General features: G+C 37.9%; 1 protein-coding gene across 1 annotated transcript; it reads left to right on the top strand.

Moving 5' to 3' along the window:
• Positions 1-721: 721 nt before the first annotated feature.
• Positions 722-13,598, top strand: LOC140935434 (F-box/WD repeat-containing protein 4-like). Its single transcript, XM_073384984.1, has 9 exons — positions 722-1,118; positions 1,926-2,018; positions 3,323-3,650; positions 6,422-6,507; positions 8,584-8,652; positions 9,076-9,222; positions 9,583-9,691; positions 13,299-13,337; positions 13,450-13,598. The coding sequence occupies exons 1-9, from the start codon at positions 910-912 to the stop codon at positions 13,561-13,563; spliced, it is 1,194 nt and encodes a 397-aa protein (XP_073241085.1). The 5' UTR covers positions 722-909; the 3' UTR covers positions 13,564-13,598.
• The last annotated feature ends 2,579 nt before the right edge of the window (positions 13,599-16,177 follow it).

The raw sequence follows: 16,177 nt of genomic DNA, 5'->3' as shown, positions 1-16,177 counted from the left end.
TGCGGGTTGTTAACATTTTGTTCTGAAACTTTCGTCGAGAAACTTTCCCCGTTGAACGCGCTACGCAACTATGGCGATCGATGAGGAAAACTACGTCGTGTAAGAAAACACGAGAGTCACCCGGCAGCTTCTCTTCGCTGATTGGCCAGAAAAAAATTTTTCTGGCCAATCAGAAGCAGGCAATTCAAACGCTTCTGGAACTGGTTCGGTAAGAGTAAGTGCCCAGGGGCTCGTCTCGATCTTACAGTAAACTTTCACCACGAACATTTTATCGACCCGACTAACTGCCACTGGGTCTCCGAGGATGTCTGTGGGATAGCCTGCGAAAACATCCGTTTCTCCTCGCTCTTCGCCGCCGGGGACGTTTCGCGAGGAGAATTCGTAAACAACAGCTAAAACAACGTAACTACTCCGTCGACCAATCAGCGCTTCTGACCGGATTCAGGACAGAGTTTACGTCATCAGCATGGAATTTCTATCGCTGAGTGGCAGACGTTACTCCGCGCGAAACGTCCCTATCGGCGAAGAGCGAGGAGAAACGGATGTTTTGCAGGCTATCTGTGGGACTATATATCCTCAAGAGCATTTGCAAAGAAAGCCTTACCAATATTGGGGTACGAGTAGTTCAACTTCCCCTGATCATGCATCGCGTAACCGGGCAACCTTCCATTCGCACCCCCCTTGCCATCCCCCTCCGTCTCATCCCTGGCCAAGGTGTCGCCAAGACCGAACTGTATCTTGGGAAGAATGTACGAATGATCTGGATGCTAATGCTGTGTTTGGCTTTCTTTCTTCTCCTGCCTCTCAAAACCTTTCGAAAAATATCCTCTTTCTTTAGTATGAGAATTTTGACGAAGTTGCTGGTGGAGCAAGGGTTGTTCTTCTTTTGTCTTGTGTTGATATTATCCCATGCCTTCATCCCAGAGCGAGACGGAATGTGCCACAAATCTGAACAGTCTTCCTGATGACGTTTTGCTGGCCATTTTAAGTTTCTGTGACACCAAAAGTCTGTCAGTCTTATCTCGCGTGAGCAAAAACCTTTATCGTCTCTCCAAGGATGATTATCTGTGGAGAAAAATTGCTTTGCGGTGTGTGAACGTACGTCCCTCGGACCGAACGTAAGTGGATCTGTCGTGTTTGCAAGGATCACTGTATGCTTAATTGTAAAAAAGTAAACAATTTATTAAGCCCTAAAAGATAACAAAGAACTAAGCTTGATTTTAAAAAATGTGTATTCATCAGCAATCATATAAAATGGAGTAAAAATATGATAATCAAAGGTTAGTTTCTTCTGATCCAGCTTCCACAAGCCACTTGTTCAAGAAACTTGCATTTATGACCATGAAGATCAAATTTCTTGATTTTACACAATTTCTTATTATAATCCAGTGATCCATTCAGAGAGTAGCTGTTGTGCATCCTGGGACTCACAGAGGTACCGAACTATGAGTCTCAGGCCCAAGATTATGAGTCCCTGATCCACATTTAACGTTGTATTTATGCTACAGAAATGCAGGGTCGGGACCACTCAAAAAAGTTGTATGGTACATGTACTGATACAATTTTTGTAAAAGAATACTGGAGTTTCCACAGGGTCATAGGCACCTATAGTGTTTAAAATAATCCAGTATTTTTACAAACTCTTGCGGTACCATACAACTTTTTTGGCTGGTCACAACCCAGTTTTTTGCTGTAAACTCCACCATGCCCAAGTAAAGTCTTGCTGGATGGGTACCTCACATATGCATTGAAATCCAAGACATTTTACCTGACATTTTCCTTTGCAATATTTTTACATTTTTCTGTTCATTTTTGTGTTTTTTCTACCCCTCTAATGCCCCCTTCACAAGTTGCATTTTTGGTAAATTTGATTCTGAGGATGCCAGACCCTTTACTTATAGGACACTTGTTATTATGCTCATTAGACATGGCTGGAACTGGAAGGAGATCTTTAGAGTTTCATGGAATTGGACACATGGATACTGTAGAGACAGGAACATTCTGAAGTTTAAGTGCAAGTCAGTTGAGTAATATTAATCATTATTTATAACACTAATGTTTATGTGAAAGGTTTGAACCCAGGAGTCATTTCAAAAGTAGGTTGAGTTTGATCGTCCAGGTGAACGTGGTCCTGAATAGGACTGTTGTTGTTGACAGTGACTGACGTTTCGACAACCTGTGCGGTAGTCATCTTCAGAGTCAAAGTGAGTTGTATCACGTCAGTTGATGGTATTATACTCTGGTTATTGATCTGATTGGTCAATTACGTGGTGATGTTATATTTATAATATTTATTGGAGTTAAACTGCATAGAAAAATGTTCATGTTAGTGTGTATGTACAGTCAACTCTCTCAAAGACGGAGATCTTTAATTAGGACCGGCACTTCTGTCTGTCTTGGAGAGAGTTAAATAAAAGTAGTAAAGAAAGGCTTGGACCATTCTAGGTGTCTGATTTACAGACTTGTCCATCTTATAGAGGTGTCCATTAAGAGAGAGTTGACTGTGCCATCTCAATCTTTTTTTCCTTTTTATCCATGCTGCTGTGTGTGTATGTGTTAATCAAGGAAGTGAAGCTGCTGTAACTGTGTGCAATTTAAGATTAACATTGGAACTGTGAACTTCTAGTTGCATCAAGTATATTGTAAACTTCAATGTTATCATATCTCTAAACTGTCTATCAGTAATCTGGTTAATGCTAAACATTTGCCTCTGAAACAGGGGGTTGACATGCTTCCCCAGAAAATTTTGAAAGTTCTAAGCCCTAAAATGCAATTTTCAGTGTTCCGGGGACTAAATTGAGGACATTAAAAGAGCATGTTTTTCATTCAAGAAAATCAGTGTCACTCTCGTTAAACCTCTGATCGATCAGTCACAATCAATTCCTACAAGCAATGAACAAACAATGAAAACTAAATTACGTACTTTTGCACATTAACAAATTCTGCGTAAACCAACAAAGAAACCTGTGAAAATTGACTGAAAGATAGCGTTTACATGACTAAAACATAACATAAAACCAGTCGGCCTTTATGAAAACACATCATAATTACATTTTCATTCAGATTTTACGATAATTATATTTTTTGTGGACAAAGTTATTTAAACTAGTTCCTAAGTTCTTCCTGCTAGGAAAAAGTAGCCGACCTCTATAAGCAAAGTAGCCGACACGTTTCGTCAGCCATCAGTGCTTATTGAAACCCTTGGCCCTGGGTCATTAGACACCCTGTTTTGACAAATGCCAGTTTATTCTTGTTTGAATGTTTGTATCATCACATCAGCTGTAACAACCTTTATCAACTCTCTGCATGTTTGACTCTGCAGCCTTATGCCATGGATTCAGCTTGGAAGATCCAAACAACTATTTGTCGCACAAGCTTCTGATGTCATCGTGTATCAGAACAGAAGACGTAACAACAAGCAGTCCTCATGGGAACCCACCAAGACCTTCAGGGGTCACCATGGTGATGTCAGCAAATTTGTTATCGCTGGTGATCAGTTGGTGACTTGTAGTGTGGATAATTCAGTTCGCACATGGAGCCTACAGACAGCTGAATGCGATGGTCTCTTTTATGGTCATACTGGTGATGTACACAGTGTAGACTGTTTTGATGATGTGATTGTGACAGGATCGAGGGATAAAACTGTCAAGGTGATGTTTTAAAATTCCTTTTAATCCCATTAAGAGTCACTTAAAAAAAAAAAACTAAAAATATTTCCAAAATACCTATAAGTGCAAAAAGTATGAATTCAAAGTTAATAATTTAGAACACAATTTAACCCATTTGCCCCTGGGAATTTTGCTAAAAAACACATTTTGAAGCTAGTAGAGGCAGTTTTCTAGTCATTGTCTTGCTATAAAGAGCTAAAACTTACCACAAAGTTGTTTGCAACTCCTATTGATTTATATAAAACAGGATTTTTGAAAAACTTATGTACTCCGGAGTTACCAAGTTTGTCAAAGATTGCAACATTCTCTATGATATGATCTCAGCAATACAGTTTTCGCAGTAAGCACAGTACTCAGCATGCTATACTTGATATTGTTAACACAATTCTCCAAAATATGGACAACGGAAAATTTTTCGTGCGGTGTTTTCATTGATCTCAAGAAGGCTTTTGATACTGTTAACCATGAGATTTTGTTAGCTAAACTTGAAAATTATGGTATTAGAGGTGTAATCAACTCCTGATTCAGATCATACCTGACTGATCGAAAGCAAACTACGGAAGTTAATAATGTTGTGTCTGAGGCTGAGACGACCTTGTGCGGCGTGCCACAAGGCTCAGTCCTCTGACCACTCTTATTCCTACTGTACATCAATGATATTTACAAGTCCTCTTCGTTATTTGCCTTTTATCTATTTGCTGACGATACTAGTATAATACTTGCAAATAACAACCTAAAGGAACTCAAAACACTTGTTAATCGCAAGCTTGGCAATGTCAACGAATGGCTAAAGGCCAACAAACTGTCTTTGAACATAAAAAAATCAAATTTTGTAATCTTTCATCCCCGGCAAAACAATAGGCCCTTCATACCTAGGATTAGAATTCTTGACTCCGTGACTAACACCTACGCAAACCTTGAAATGAAAGATTATGTAAAATATCTTGGCTTAATGATTGATTCAAATCTTTCATGGAAATATCACATCGAATCTATCTGTCACAAAATCAGCAAGTTGTTAGGAATTATAACTAAGATTTGACGTTATGTCCCGTGTCATGTTTTACTTTCAGTTTACAACTCATTAATTGTCCCTTACCTGACTTATGGTACTTGTGGTTGGGGAAGCTGTGCCCTGACATTTCAAAGAAAGATCGTAACTCTACAAAAACGGGCCTTACATCTCATTTACTTCAGTAAGTCTAAGGAACACGCCGTACCCTTCTTTCTCAAATCAAATTGCCTTCGCCTGCCTAGCCTATTTTTCAGAGATTGTAGCTATTTGTTGTATGATATCAACAGACAGACAGCACCAGTTAGTATACTCAATCAGTTCATTAAAACAAGTCAGATTCTTAATTACAGAACAAGATCTGTCTCTAGCGACTCGTTTTATGTTAAGTTCTCTAGAACCGATAAAATGTATGCCTTTTTCACGAGAATTGGTGCCCAAATTCCTTATTCGATTAAAATACTTAAATGTTCGTCCTTTCGTAAAAAAATAAAGGAATAATTTATTACTAAATTTCTTGCGGTCAGAAGATGATTATGTCGAAGTCTCCCATCTTATTAAGTTATTTAATACTTTAGGTTAGCCTCTCTTCGTAATCGTTATGTACTTGCCTTGTTTTATGTTAGTTTAAATTCTATTTACTGTATAGTAGTGTCTTCACTGTTATTTAGTCCATCTATATATAAATCTTGTTTTGTAATAGCTCAGCTCACCCCGCCTCGATTAGTTTATAAGCTATTTGCGGGTGGGAAAGTAATGTAATTAGTTATTCTCCAATTTTCAATAAAGTTTGTTGTTGTTGTTGTTGTTTTGTTGTTCTATATTTTGCGCCTTCTGATCCACATGCAAAATATCAGCTTGCAAAGCAAGGGCATGCACAGAAAGAAAAATTTTGAGATAGTATTTGGGTTTATAGTGACACAGCAGTCTTGACTTTTTCTTTTCATTTTCTTTCCTCCCCTCTTCTTTCACTCTTTTTGTCTTATATATAAATTTTCTCTTGCTGGGCATTTAGTAGGTTTTTGGTGCAAAAAAGTTTTTGGGGGATTTATAAAGCTTTTTAGATTTTAGAATTAGTTGAAAGGAAAGGTAGGTGGGTAGTGAAACAAAATTTTCCTGGAAATTTTTAAGTCTATGGTGGCCTATTTTGAGGAAAATATTAGCTATATTTTAAAACAAAAAGGCAGAAAAAATAAAATAAAACGAAAAGTAAAGGGAAAATAGAAGAGAAAGAAAAAAGGAAATAAATGGTAGATGTACACAAAAATTGTCAAGGCAAGGGATTTTTTGCAATGACAGTCCTAGGCCACCATACAAGTCCCAGTGGTACATGGTTTTTTGCCTTTTTCTCTGGTCACCTCGACTGAATTGTGCTCATTCTGAAATGTTTTGAAAGATCTCTTCACCCTGTACAAGTTAGTGGATGAAGCTTTCCTTGGCCCTTAAAACTGATGATATCATAAGCGGTAGAAGGGACCTAGATCCGTGCAGGCAGTTACAGGCGGTTCAGGGGCGAACGGGTTATGGTGCAACTAACCCCCAAAACTGTGTTTCAGTTGAAACAAAATTTTAAAAATAATTCACCTGATGACTCAAGGTTCATAAAATTCCCCCGCTTCCATGGCTGCTTAAAGTTATGTCCCATTACCGAGCATTTGTCTACCACGTGTAATGCTTTTTATGATACATAATTTCTTTCTGTTTTCTTTAGAATAATGTTTGAGTGTGCTTAAATCTTTAGGTGTGGTCCCAAGATAGGAAGTCTTGTGTTCACACTATTCATGTTGAGGATAACATTTGGTCAGTGTGTCTCAACCCCAGCATCAGGTACAGTCTACTTTACTCATTGATGATTATGGTTTTTCTAAAGTGTACCAGTATCCATGCTTTCTCACCTTCCCCTCCCCTCCCCCACTCCCTCTACAGTTCAGTGGGCTTGCTGTGGGTACCAAATTAGCATTGGCAGCTACTAGGCTCATTTCCTATGTTACACTAGTCCATGGATGTGCAAACAAAGCACAATATCCAAGATTGCAGCTAACAGTAAATACTTCAGATAACTCAGAATTTTGTTGATTTGTATATACAGGGCTGTCAAAAAGTTTTTAAGTAGCAGGCTGATAATGAATAGTAGGCGGCTTTGGAACTTGCACCAAAGGTACTGAGGGCCATGGTACCTACAATGAGGGACAAAAGTGTTGACACACTTCCGTAAAATGGCCCCTTTTTGCATAGTGGATATACTTATCCCCTTCCCCTGTCTACCCCAACCCCTTCCCCCCAAAATCAATGTTGAATTTTGGACCCTTTGAAAGTCTTTTTTTTTACGTCAGACAACATTGATTCGGGGGGTCGGGGGATTTACGGCTTTTAAAAGGAATGAAATAATAAATGAATTAAATGTTTGTTAAAGCACCCGTTTTAAACAAGTGTGTCAACTACTTTTGTCCCTGATTGTAGTAACATTTTGAAATTTAGAGTCTTGGAAATGGCATTTCCAGAGATTTTCAAGTGGTATTTTCCACCGTGGAAGCCATGTTGTTTAGTCAGAATAGTCAGGCAAGACTGGGAACGATGCCATCAAAATGTCCCAGGCGTTCCATGAGAGAGATTGCACGGTTCAAATGTTTCATAGATCTAAACCTGTTTAAATACCTTATTATAGGAAATTAACGCTCCATGAAATTAACGCGAATCGTTAAAATTCCTGTTAATTTAAGTCGCCTTAATTTCGTTGAGCGTTAATTTCCGCGACGTTAATTAAGTGCAGCGTTAATTTCTGCGCTCTTAATTTCCAGTATTTTAACCCCAATTTTGAACCTGTCCAGACATTCTTGACACCTAAAAAACATTACGTACAAGCTTTCTTTCTTTCCATTTACCCTTTATTTTTCATCTTTCACAAAAGCTAAGGAGAAGGTTTACAATATTTCAAGTTCATGTTCATCGTTGTCGCTGTCAGAAGTGAGGTCAATATCTTCTCCTTTGATTTCGGGCAAGATAGATTTCGAATCGTCAACGTAGTCTTTCTCGACAGAATATGAGAATCGCGTTAATTTCCTTTATTATGAAATTCTCCCTTCTCTTTCGCGTTAATTTTCTTGTATTCGAAAGTTGTTTTCCATTGAATTTGCATTAATTTAAGTCGCGTTAATTTCCAATACCTTAATTTCATGGAGCGTTAATTTCCTATAATAAGGTATGCATCCAATGTCATTCAAAACTGGGAAACGGTTGCTTTGCAATATTTTATTCGATGGTGCTTATGTTTTGTTTGCAGTATGATAGAAAGAGATGGAAATAGCTGGCTAAGGATGGCTAACAAGCCAGCTGTTTTAATTGGCTGGCTACTGGCCCTTATTGACAGCCCTGTTTATATATTAATTATTGTAACTCGCATTTCCTCACCATATAATTCATGGCCGTAATGAAAAGTACATGTACAGTAGAACCTCCATTCAGGTGACACCCTTGGGACCGAGGGAAGTGTCCCCTGCATGGAGTTGTCCCTTGGACAGAGGTGTCCCATAGGAGAGGTTCCACGACTGTAATGTATATTCTTGATCAGACGTAACAAGGAGTTGGTCTCCTGTAGTGAAAAGTTGAGTGCATTTTTCAACTGTAGGTGCAGGTACACTTTCAACAACAAAAACAACAACAACAACACTTTATTTCACCCCATAATATACAAGAAATAAAAATGTATAACAATAGTACAAACAATGATAGGGGCGCTGGCTGCCCGAAATAACCTAAGAGTTAAAAATGCCAGGCCTTGTAGAGAGTAACAAAGGTATTGTGGGATCTCAAGGGAAACATTAGCATAATCAAATATTAATTTATATGTATGCCTGTAGTTGCTATATACAGTGTATAGTGTGTATTTTATTTTCATGGTATTAGGTGTGTTGCAAGTGGCGGTGGTGGTCATATCAAAGGAGTATCGGCATTGCAACTTTGGGATATTGAGAGGTAGGGCTGATGTGTCTTTAGATGATCAATATTTGTCACATTATTTTAATTGATCAAATTTGATAACATCATACATACATGTAGGCATACATACAAAATTGAGAATAATATAATGAAGTCTCTCCATTTTGTTCTAACATGTATATAAGGGTAACTTTTGTACAGATAAGAGTTGCATTTGATACTTTTGGAAAATTCTCTTAGAGAACTACAGTCAACTCTCTGTAAGATGGATACTTATATATGGGACCAGCATTAAGTGTCCATCGCAGAGAGATGTCAGTCTTAAAGCGAGTCAAATGGAGGCAGTAAAAAAAGGCAGGGACCAACTATTTATGTCCGTTTTACTGAGACGTCTGTCTTTTATATAGAGGTGTCTTTTAAGAGAGAATCACTTTACTAACATTTTTCTCTTACTTGCAGTGGAAAACTGATCACAAGCCTGGTCTCTGGTGCTATTAAACTAGGAGCTGGTGTTCGGGGAATGAAGTGGGAATCACCTCACACTCTGTTGTCTTGTGGCTATGATACTAATGTCAGGCTCTGGGACATACGGCTTAATAATTATAGGTGAAACATGTTCTTCTTCAAACTAGCTTATTTCTTATAATAATTATATTGATTATAAATCTAATGAGATATTAGGGAGTCATTGGTTGGTGTTTCGATGGCAAGTGAAGACTCTCTTAAACATTGCCTTGTGATCTGGGGCCCATTTCTCAAAAGTCGTGGAAATGGTAATAATATTAACTCAGTACCAAAGCCAAATATTTAAGTAAAAATCTCAAGGATAAAAGTGTGGGCTTGGTAATTGGCAAGCCTTTTAAGAAATGGGCCCCAACATTTGGCCCCTGTATATTTAGAAAATGTGCACTTTCCCAATCAGTTCATTTTAATTAAATGTTTGATCATGCAATGAACTCTTTTCAGCCTCTCATCCTGTGTTTTAAAGTGGGAAGACCCTCATGATTCAGTTGTGTACTGCATTGATTCTGATAACAAGTGGATGGTAATCAGTGGAACCAACAGATATGGAGTGGTGAGTCATAATATTATAGCTGTTACCCTTTTTGTTAAAGTTTTTGTTATGTATTATAATTTATTTGAAATAAGGTCTGAAGTTTGCAAAAAGAATAAGATTATAGTTTTAAATTTATCTCTTTCTTGCCTAGTCCCCATAAGCCTCATTATCGATTGTGCCAAAGTGTTTCGGGTCATGTGAAACAAGTGAAGATGTGAGGGCATTTCCCACCTGTTCACCTCGGATACATCACCGAAGTGACTTGTCAGAGAGGGACTGGGAAAATGCTGTACAGGGACTAGGAAAGCCTCTTCCATGATGCCAGGATGTTGTGTTTTTAATGTGTGTCTTTCCTTGGGGATAAGCATAGGTATATAGCTCAGGGATTTTAGTGACTTCCTTTGATACAGTGCATTACAGCTGTCAAAGGACATCTGTTACAGGTTAAAGTTAAATTCAAGTTTATTATGAAAATTGTTAAGCTTAGGTTGATTCTCATTGTCCTTTGTCTCTTAACCCTAATTCATGAATATTTGGGGATAGGAGACACAGAAAATAGAGAATCAACCTAAGTTAAAAAATTTTAACCTTCGGAAAATAATTTGGACCTGTACAGTATGTTGCCCAGTATCCGGACGGTACCAGTATCCGGACACTTAAAACAAGAACTCAATTTTTGCGGCGCTCTTTTCAGTTATCGGTAAACAAAGTATTTCGAATGAAAGCTGAACATTTCGGCTTTAAGATGAAAGTTTTGGCGAGTTGAAAGCTTGCGAAACAGTCACAGAGGACGCTGTTCTGTTCAGGTGAATGAACATTTCATGGCTAATATTTATGCTGTTTACTGCGCAGTAAAATTAGCGCTGCTCAGTAAAGGGTAGGTAATATATAATATTTTCAAAGAAATGGTTTTATATTTAACTTGAAGATGCTAAAAGAAGTCAGGTTCTCAGAAAGTTTATTAATTCTTCTTGAAATTCGATTTGTTTGGAATAACAGAGCCCAGAAACATTCACTAAGTATTGATGTCAGGTGCACAGTATCCGGACAGTTTTTTCTTTGCTGTACAGAATCGATGAATTAGCTGCATACATTATTACCGGGGCCTAGCCGAAGGCTGGCACCGGTCATAAAATGTAACGCGTTTCTGTGTTTTCAAAGTTACATTGTTAGGGATATATCGCTGACTGAGATGTGTCGCTGGCTCGTTACTTTCATTGAAATCTTATCCGCCGCACGAGTCGAGGAGTCAAGAGAAAGATTATAGCTTTTTGGACGACACGTTTCCCAGCCTTTAGGATGTACTAGTTTATGAGCAAAAACTTGAGAGTGAATACTTGGAAAGACCAATTTACGCGTGATTGCTTAAGAGTGAACCTTCCATCGTGAAACTTATCGAGAAAATAAGCGACTTATCAAAGTTATCTACATTGAGTGAACCTTCCATCATGAAATTTATCGAGAATCAATGCGAACACTTATCAAAGCTAACTTTATATCATCTTAAAAAACGTGCTAGAGGGCGATCTAGACGTGCTCGTGAACCGAGCAGAATTCCAGTGCTATTTCTAAGAGGTCTCAATAACAAGAATAGCATGTTGAAGAAATTTGTCTTCAAAAAGATTTCAACGATTCACATACTAAGTCTTCAAAGCTCCATCGCTATGTTAATAAGGTGAGAAAACTTTATCATGCACGATATAAATGTAATAACAAATGGGATCCAAAGATAATTAACTTCAATAAAATGGCTTTACCCAAGAAAGCTTATTTGTTGTCTTTCTATACTAGCAGGCAGTATCACAGGATAATGAAACTAAAATGTAAAGCACGTCAATATTTATCATTGTTTTCTTGCAATTGTGTGAGTCATATGACCAATTATGTGAATTTCAAACTAAGTAAAGATGTTGAGAAGAATCCAGGACCTACTCAATACAACACTGATCATCATGAAGTAATAATTTATTAGACCTTTTATGCAAAATCACAGCTTAACAAGGCGGTTGATCTCTCCTATTTCCTCTGAGAATTTGATGCTGTCAAGATTAGGTGAACTTGGTTTACAATCAATAGATGTTGGCGGTGCAAGTGATTGACAAAAGTGGCCCCGGTAAAATTCACGAAGTGATTCTTGTTATTTTATTTCATATCTATAACTATAATTAAAGCTTAGGATATATGATATAGTCGTAAAATGTAATTCTGCTCAACTCCATACGGAAATTTTCTTCACTCATTCGGAGGCGACTTGATTTCGTGTGCGCCGCTTGTTTCTTTAATTTTCTATATATAACCGAAAGCGTCAGAGTTGAACCTGGAATTCTCATACTTTCCCCACTGTGACTGCTAGAATGGGGTTGCAATGGTCTGAAAATGTCACAAAGGGATTGAGAGATGTGAAAGAAGGAGGAATTAGTGCTAGAAAAGCAGGCTTATTGTAGGGTCTGTAGGGACTGAGCATGAAGAAATCAACACTGCAGGTCAGAACTAAATAGGAAAGTGACCTTTGACCGTCGCATTGCGGTCCCTTCGCCAAGCTTTTTTTTAAAATAAAAAATGAAGAAAAAAGTCGTTTGCAGATTGGCTAATTGAGCTAGCAAACCGCGGCTTCGACATGTCCACGGATGTCTTCCTTAAATCAGTGAAAAAGTTTCTAGACAAGGAAGTAAGAATTATGCCATTTAACAACCTGGCTCGCGTTCCCCACCATACCCGAGTCATTTGTTATGTTTTATTTCACGATGCTAGGTTATATTTAAATCAGTGAAAAAGTTCCTAGACAAGGAAGTAAGAATTATGCCATTTAACAACCCGGCTCGTGTTCCCCATCATACCCCAGTCATTTGTTATGTTTTATTTCACGATGCTAGGTTATATTTTTGGAATCGATTGCCAGACTACTTTGCAAGTGCAAGAGAAGCTTATAAGTCGCTTGCCTGTCGAAATTTATGTACAATTACGTTGTTATTGTTGTGTCCAAATACTGGGCCAGCTGTCCGGATACTGGGCAACATAGGAGCTCTGCAAAAATATTAATTTCGCCATGAAAACAAAGGCAAAAAAGTTAAACTGTCTTTCGTCATATTAAGGACTAAGTAGATGTTCTCTGGGCCAAATTTCAGAGCTCTTGCGACTAACAAAGGAAAGTTATTGCAATGTTAAACTTAAGTGTCCGGATACTGGGCAACATACTGTAACATACACAAAATTTAATTTGACTTGGAGACTTGCAGCTTTTCCTTGAAAAGAAATAACCATGATTGACATGAGTAGACATCTGGCTAGATTCATGATAATTATTTTCAGAAAATTAAAACATTTTGCTCAAGCAGCAAAGAAATCGACTAAAATTTGGGCGATTTTTATATAAGTGTAATCTCAAATTTTATGAATAAATTATTACTATAACAGAGGAATCTCAGTTAAAGAAAAATGCAATGTGAAAACAGCGTTGCAAGCCAAATGTAAGAGAAAAGAAGGAAGAAAATCAACAGCTCTGTGGATCTAATGCATCTATTTCATGACTGATATAAGAACTAAAGTATGATTTTCCGGGCAGCAAGGGCTATTACAACCCAATGGTCATTCTTTTGTTATATTATTCTTTTGTTACTTCATTAAGGTCCGCATATGGGATAAGAGATTTTGGAAAAATGTTCAGGTAAGAAACATTTATTTTTGGAGAACATTCTGTGGGTTATAATATGCAAAATACAACAATGATCAGTGATTATTAAAAGTTATAATTTATATAAATTATGGTTTTCTTGCAGATGTACTATGCTGGGATGAACTCCCTTAGTCCTGTATACTCGCTGGCATTTAACAGAACATCGCTGTTTGTTGCTTTAGCCAGTGGAGTTAGAGTCTTAGACTTCAGAGTGTAAGTCAGAGTGGTATGAGCACAATAGATATGCTTGTTTTTGTTGCCTAGAGTCATTTATCACGTTCGTCAGAACACATCTTAATCTGCTGTTCCTGTGGTGCAAAGGCAGACATTTTCTAGCCTGTTCCAGGAGTCCACGGATAGTGGAGTGTGGGGCGAAGGAAGATAGCGAGAAAAAGTTACCCCTACCCCACCCCCTTGTTGTTGTTCTCTTTTTTTTGCTCTTTTTTTTGTCCTGTCAACACAATCTAAATGCATGGAACAGGCTAGAAACTTTTGAGCTATCAAGGGTGACTGCCAAAATTATTAGCCACCCCTATTAATTTTATCAGGGGCATCTCAGCTGCAGGAAACAGGACTCCTTTGGATATGCTTCATTTCCTTTAGTTTCGTTTTCGTTCAGATTTCATGCTTGTAGAACAAGACGAACATTGATCCATAATCAATGATTAAATTACTAGTAATTAAAAATAAAAAATAATAACTACATTACTGTTAAAAGTGCAAAATGGAATAACTGTGAACCTTGTTTGAAATTTATATAGCTTGTCATCTACTTGGACAGTTTTGAACTTTGCCAAGTTATCATTATGTATAAGGGAAGAAACTTGTCCGTGGGGATGGATACGTAGGAGATGGACATTTGGTTGGGGCTGTGCTGCTGAAACCCTTTGACTTTGACCACGTTGCATTAAAATTGCAACCCTGTTTAAGATCCTAAATAATGAAATGAAATACTTTTTTCAAGATTGAAGATCTCTTAAACCTATACCATGCAGAGCGGCACATACCGAGTGAGCCAAACATAGAGTCCCCCCCCCCCACCTTTAGGGTGTGTCCATCTGTTAACTCCCAAGGAAACCATTTTCCATAATTATATGGAGGCAAAGAAACAATGCATTAATTTGTTAATGAAATTTATATTCTGTAGTTCCAGAAAATATCCATACCCCCCCCCTCCCCCACCACCACCACCACCATGGAAGGCAGCAAAAATTCCAAGGAAAGCGGGGGGGGGGGGGGTCCAAAAGGAGGCAATTTCCTAGGGTTGGGGAGTGTCTTGTCAAGGGTTTTTCCAGGGGCTCCGAGTAAGATTGCTGAGTTATTAAACACCAGCAGCTGCTCGGTTGAGCAAGCTATCAGATATTTTACTGTTAACAGTCTTTCAAAACAGTAAAGTTCTATTGTTTTCATTGTTGTTTTTTTATTTACTATCGGCTGAATGCTTTTTTTACAGCTATGGGATAGTTAGTTGTCATCATCTCATGAATAATCTTCAGGTTATTTAGCTGTTGCTGTATTTTTCACCGTAATGTTGTTGGGTTTTAGCAAGAGAGAATGAGCTACTCTCTTGGTTCTAGGAAAGATAAGTAAAAAACCCACTTGGGGAATCAGTGTTTAGTTTGAATGCAACTAATTCTTTTACAGATGGCATCATTTGTGTCGTGCAAGGTATCGCCCCATGTTTCTCAGTGTCTTACCGTTAATCATTAACTAAGAAAGACCTTTACAAGGTAAAATTGAGATTATTAGATGCATATTAACATGAATAAAGGGTTTTTTCTCTTTAGCACAGGAACAGTCATCTTTTGCATAATAGTATAGGGCAACGGCATTTTCGACGGAAATAGTCTTTCTAGTAGGTGCCAAACCAAACTGGCAATCCCAGGAGGTGGAGGGCGGGGTCTGACAAATACCTTCTGGAATGGAAATTCCAGGGGGTTGGGGGGTCTAAAGCCAAAATGCCCTCCGTGGGGGGTGTGGATATTTTCTGGAACCATACATTGAGATAATTTTAAAGAAAATGAGCAAAAACTTTATTAAAAATCTAACATACATTTTACTAACAACATAATTTTTTCCGAGTTTTGTGGCTCACAGCCACTTTGATTTTGAGTATTGCAGCTATAGAAAAGTGTAGTTTAAACATTTTTTCCTTGTAATGTAACAAGGGATTTTGTCATGACACCTTATTGTATTCCTTATGAAAGTCAAGGACACTAATCTGAGTGTTGATGTTGTGCATAAATTTTATCTTTGCTTCAAATTTTATTTTCCTTTGTTTCAGTTTCATTATCATGCATTACAGTAACCATACCCAAGAACAGAGGATAGACAAGGACAAAACTGAACCACAACATTAACAATAACTATCAAACTAACCTTCAAAGGATTGTACCCCAAATTGGGTGTAAAAAAGAATACCTACGGGTATTTTGTCCCTTCATCTACCTGGTTCCTCCCCTTTTATCCACTCTGTTTCTTCCTTGGCAGCTTCCTCACCATCTGAATCTCTCTCCTCCGCAGAGGCTCCCGCTGGACTCAAAGAGGCCTCTGCGGAGGAGAGAGCTATCTGAACTCTGAACCAAATTATCTTTTCAAGTTTATTAGACCAACCAAGTTACTTAGGCTCAATTTCAATAAACCCATTATTAGGTTGTTTCCTGGACAGGCCTAATTTTTAAAATATTTAGTTACAAATTATAGTGCTTGGGATAGCTTCTGTGAACTAAAGTGAGCCAGCTAGGTTGTAAATAAGATTTTGCTTGTGAAGACATGAATTTATTGGTTCTTGAGATTTACAAAATATTAAGATCAACACATGTCACATGCCT

The sequence above is a fragment of the Porites lutea genome, chromosome 4 (genome assembly GCF_958299795.1).
Source record: "Porites lutea chromosome 4, jaPorLute2.1, whole genome shotgun sequence".
Lineage (NCBI taxonomy): Eukaryota > Metazoa > Cnidaria > Anthozoa > Scleractinia > Poritidae > Porites > Porites lutea.
Note: the sequence above shows the minus strand (reverse complement) of the source record. Positions and strands in the feature narration are given on the sequence as shown.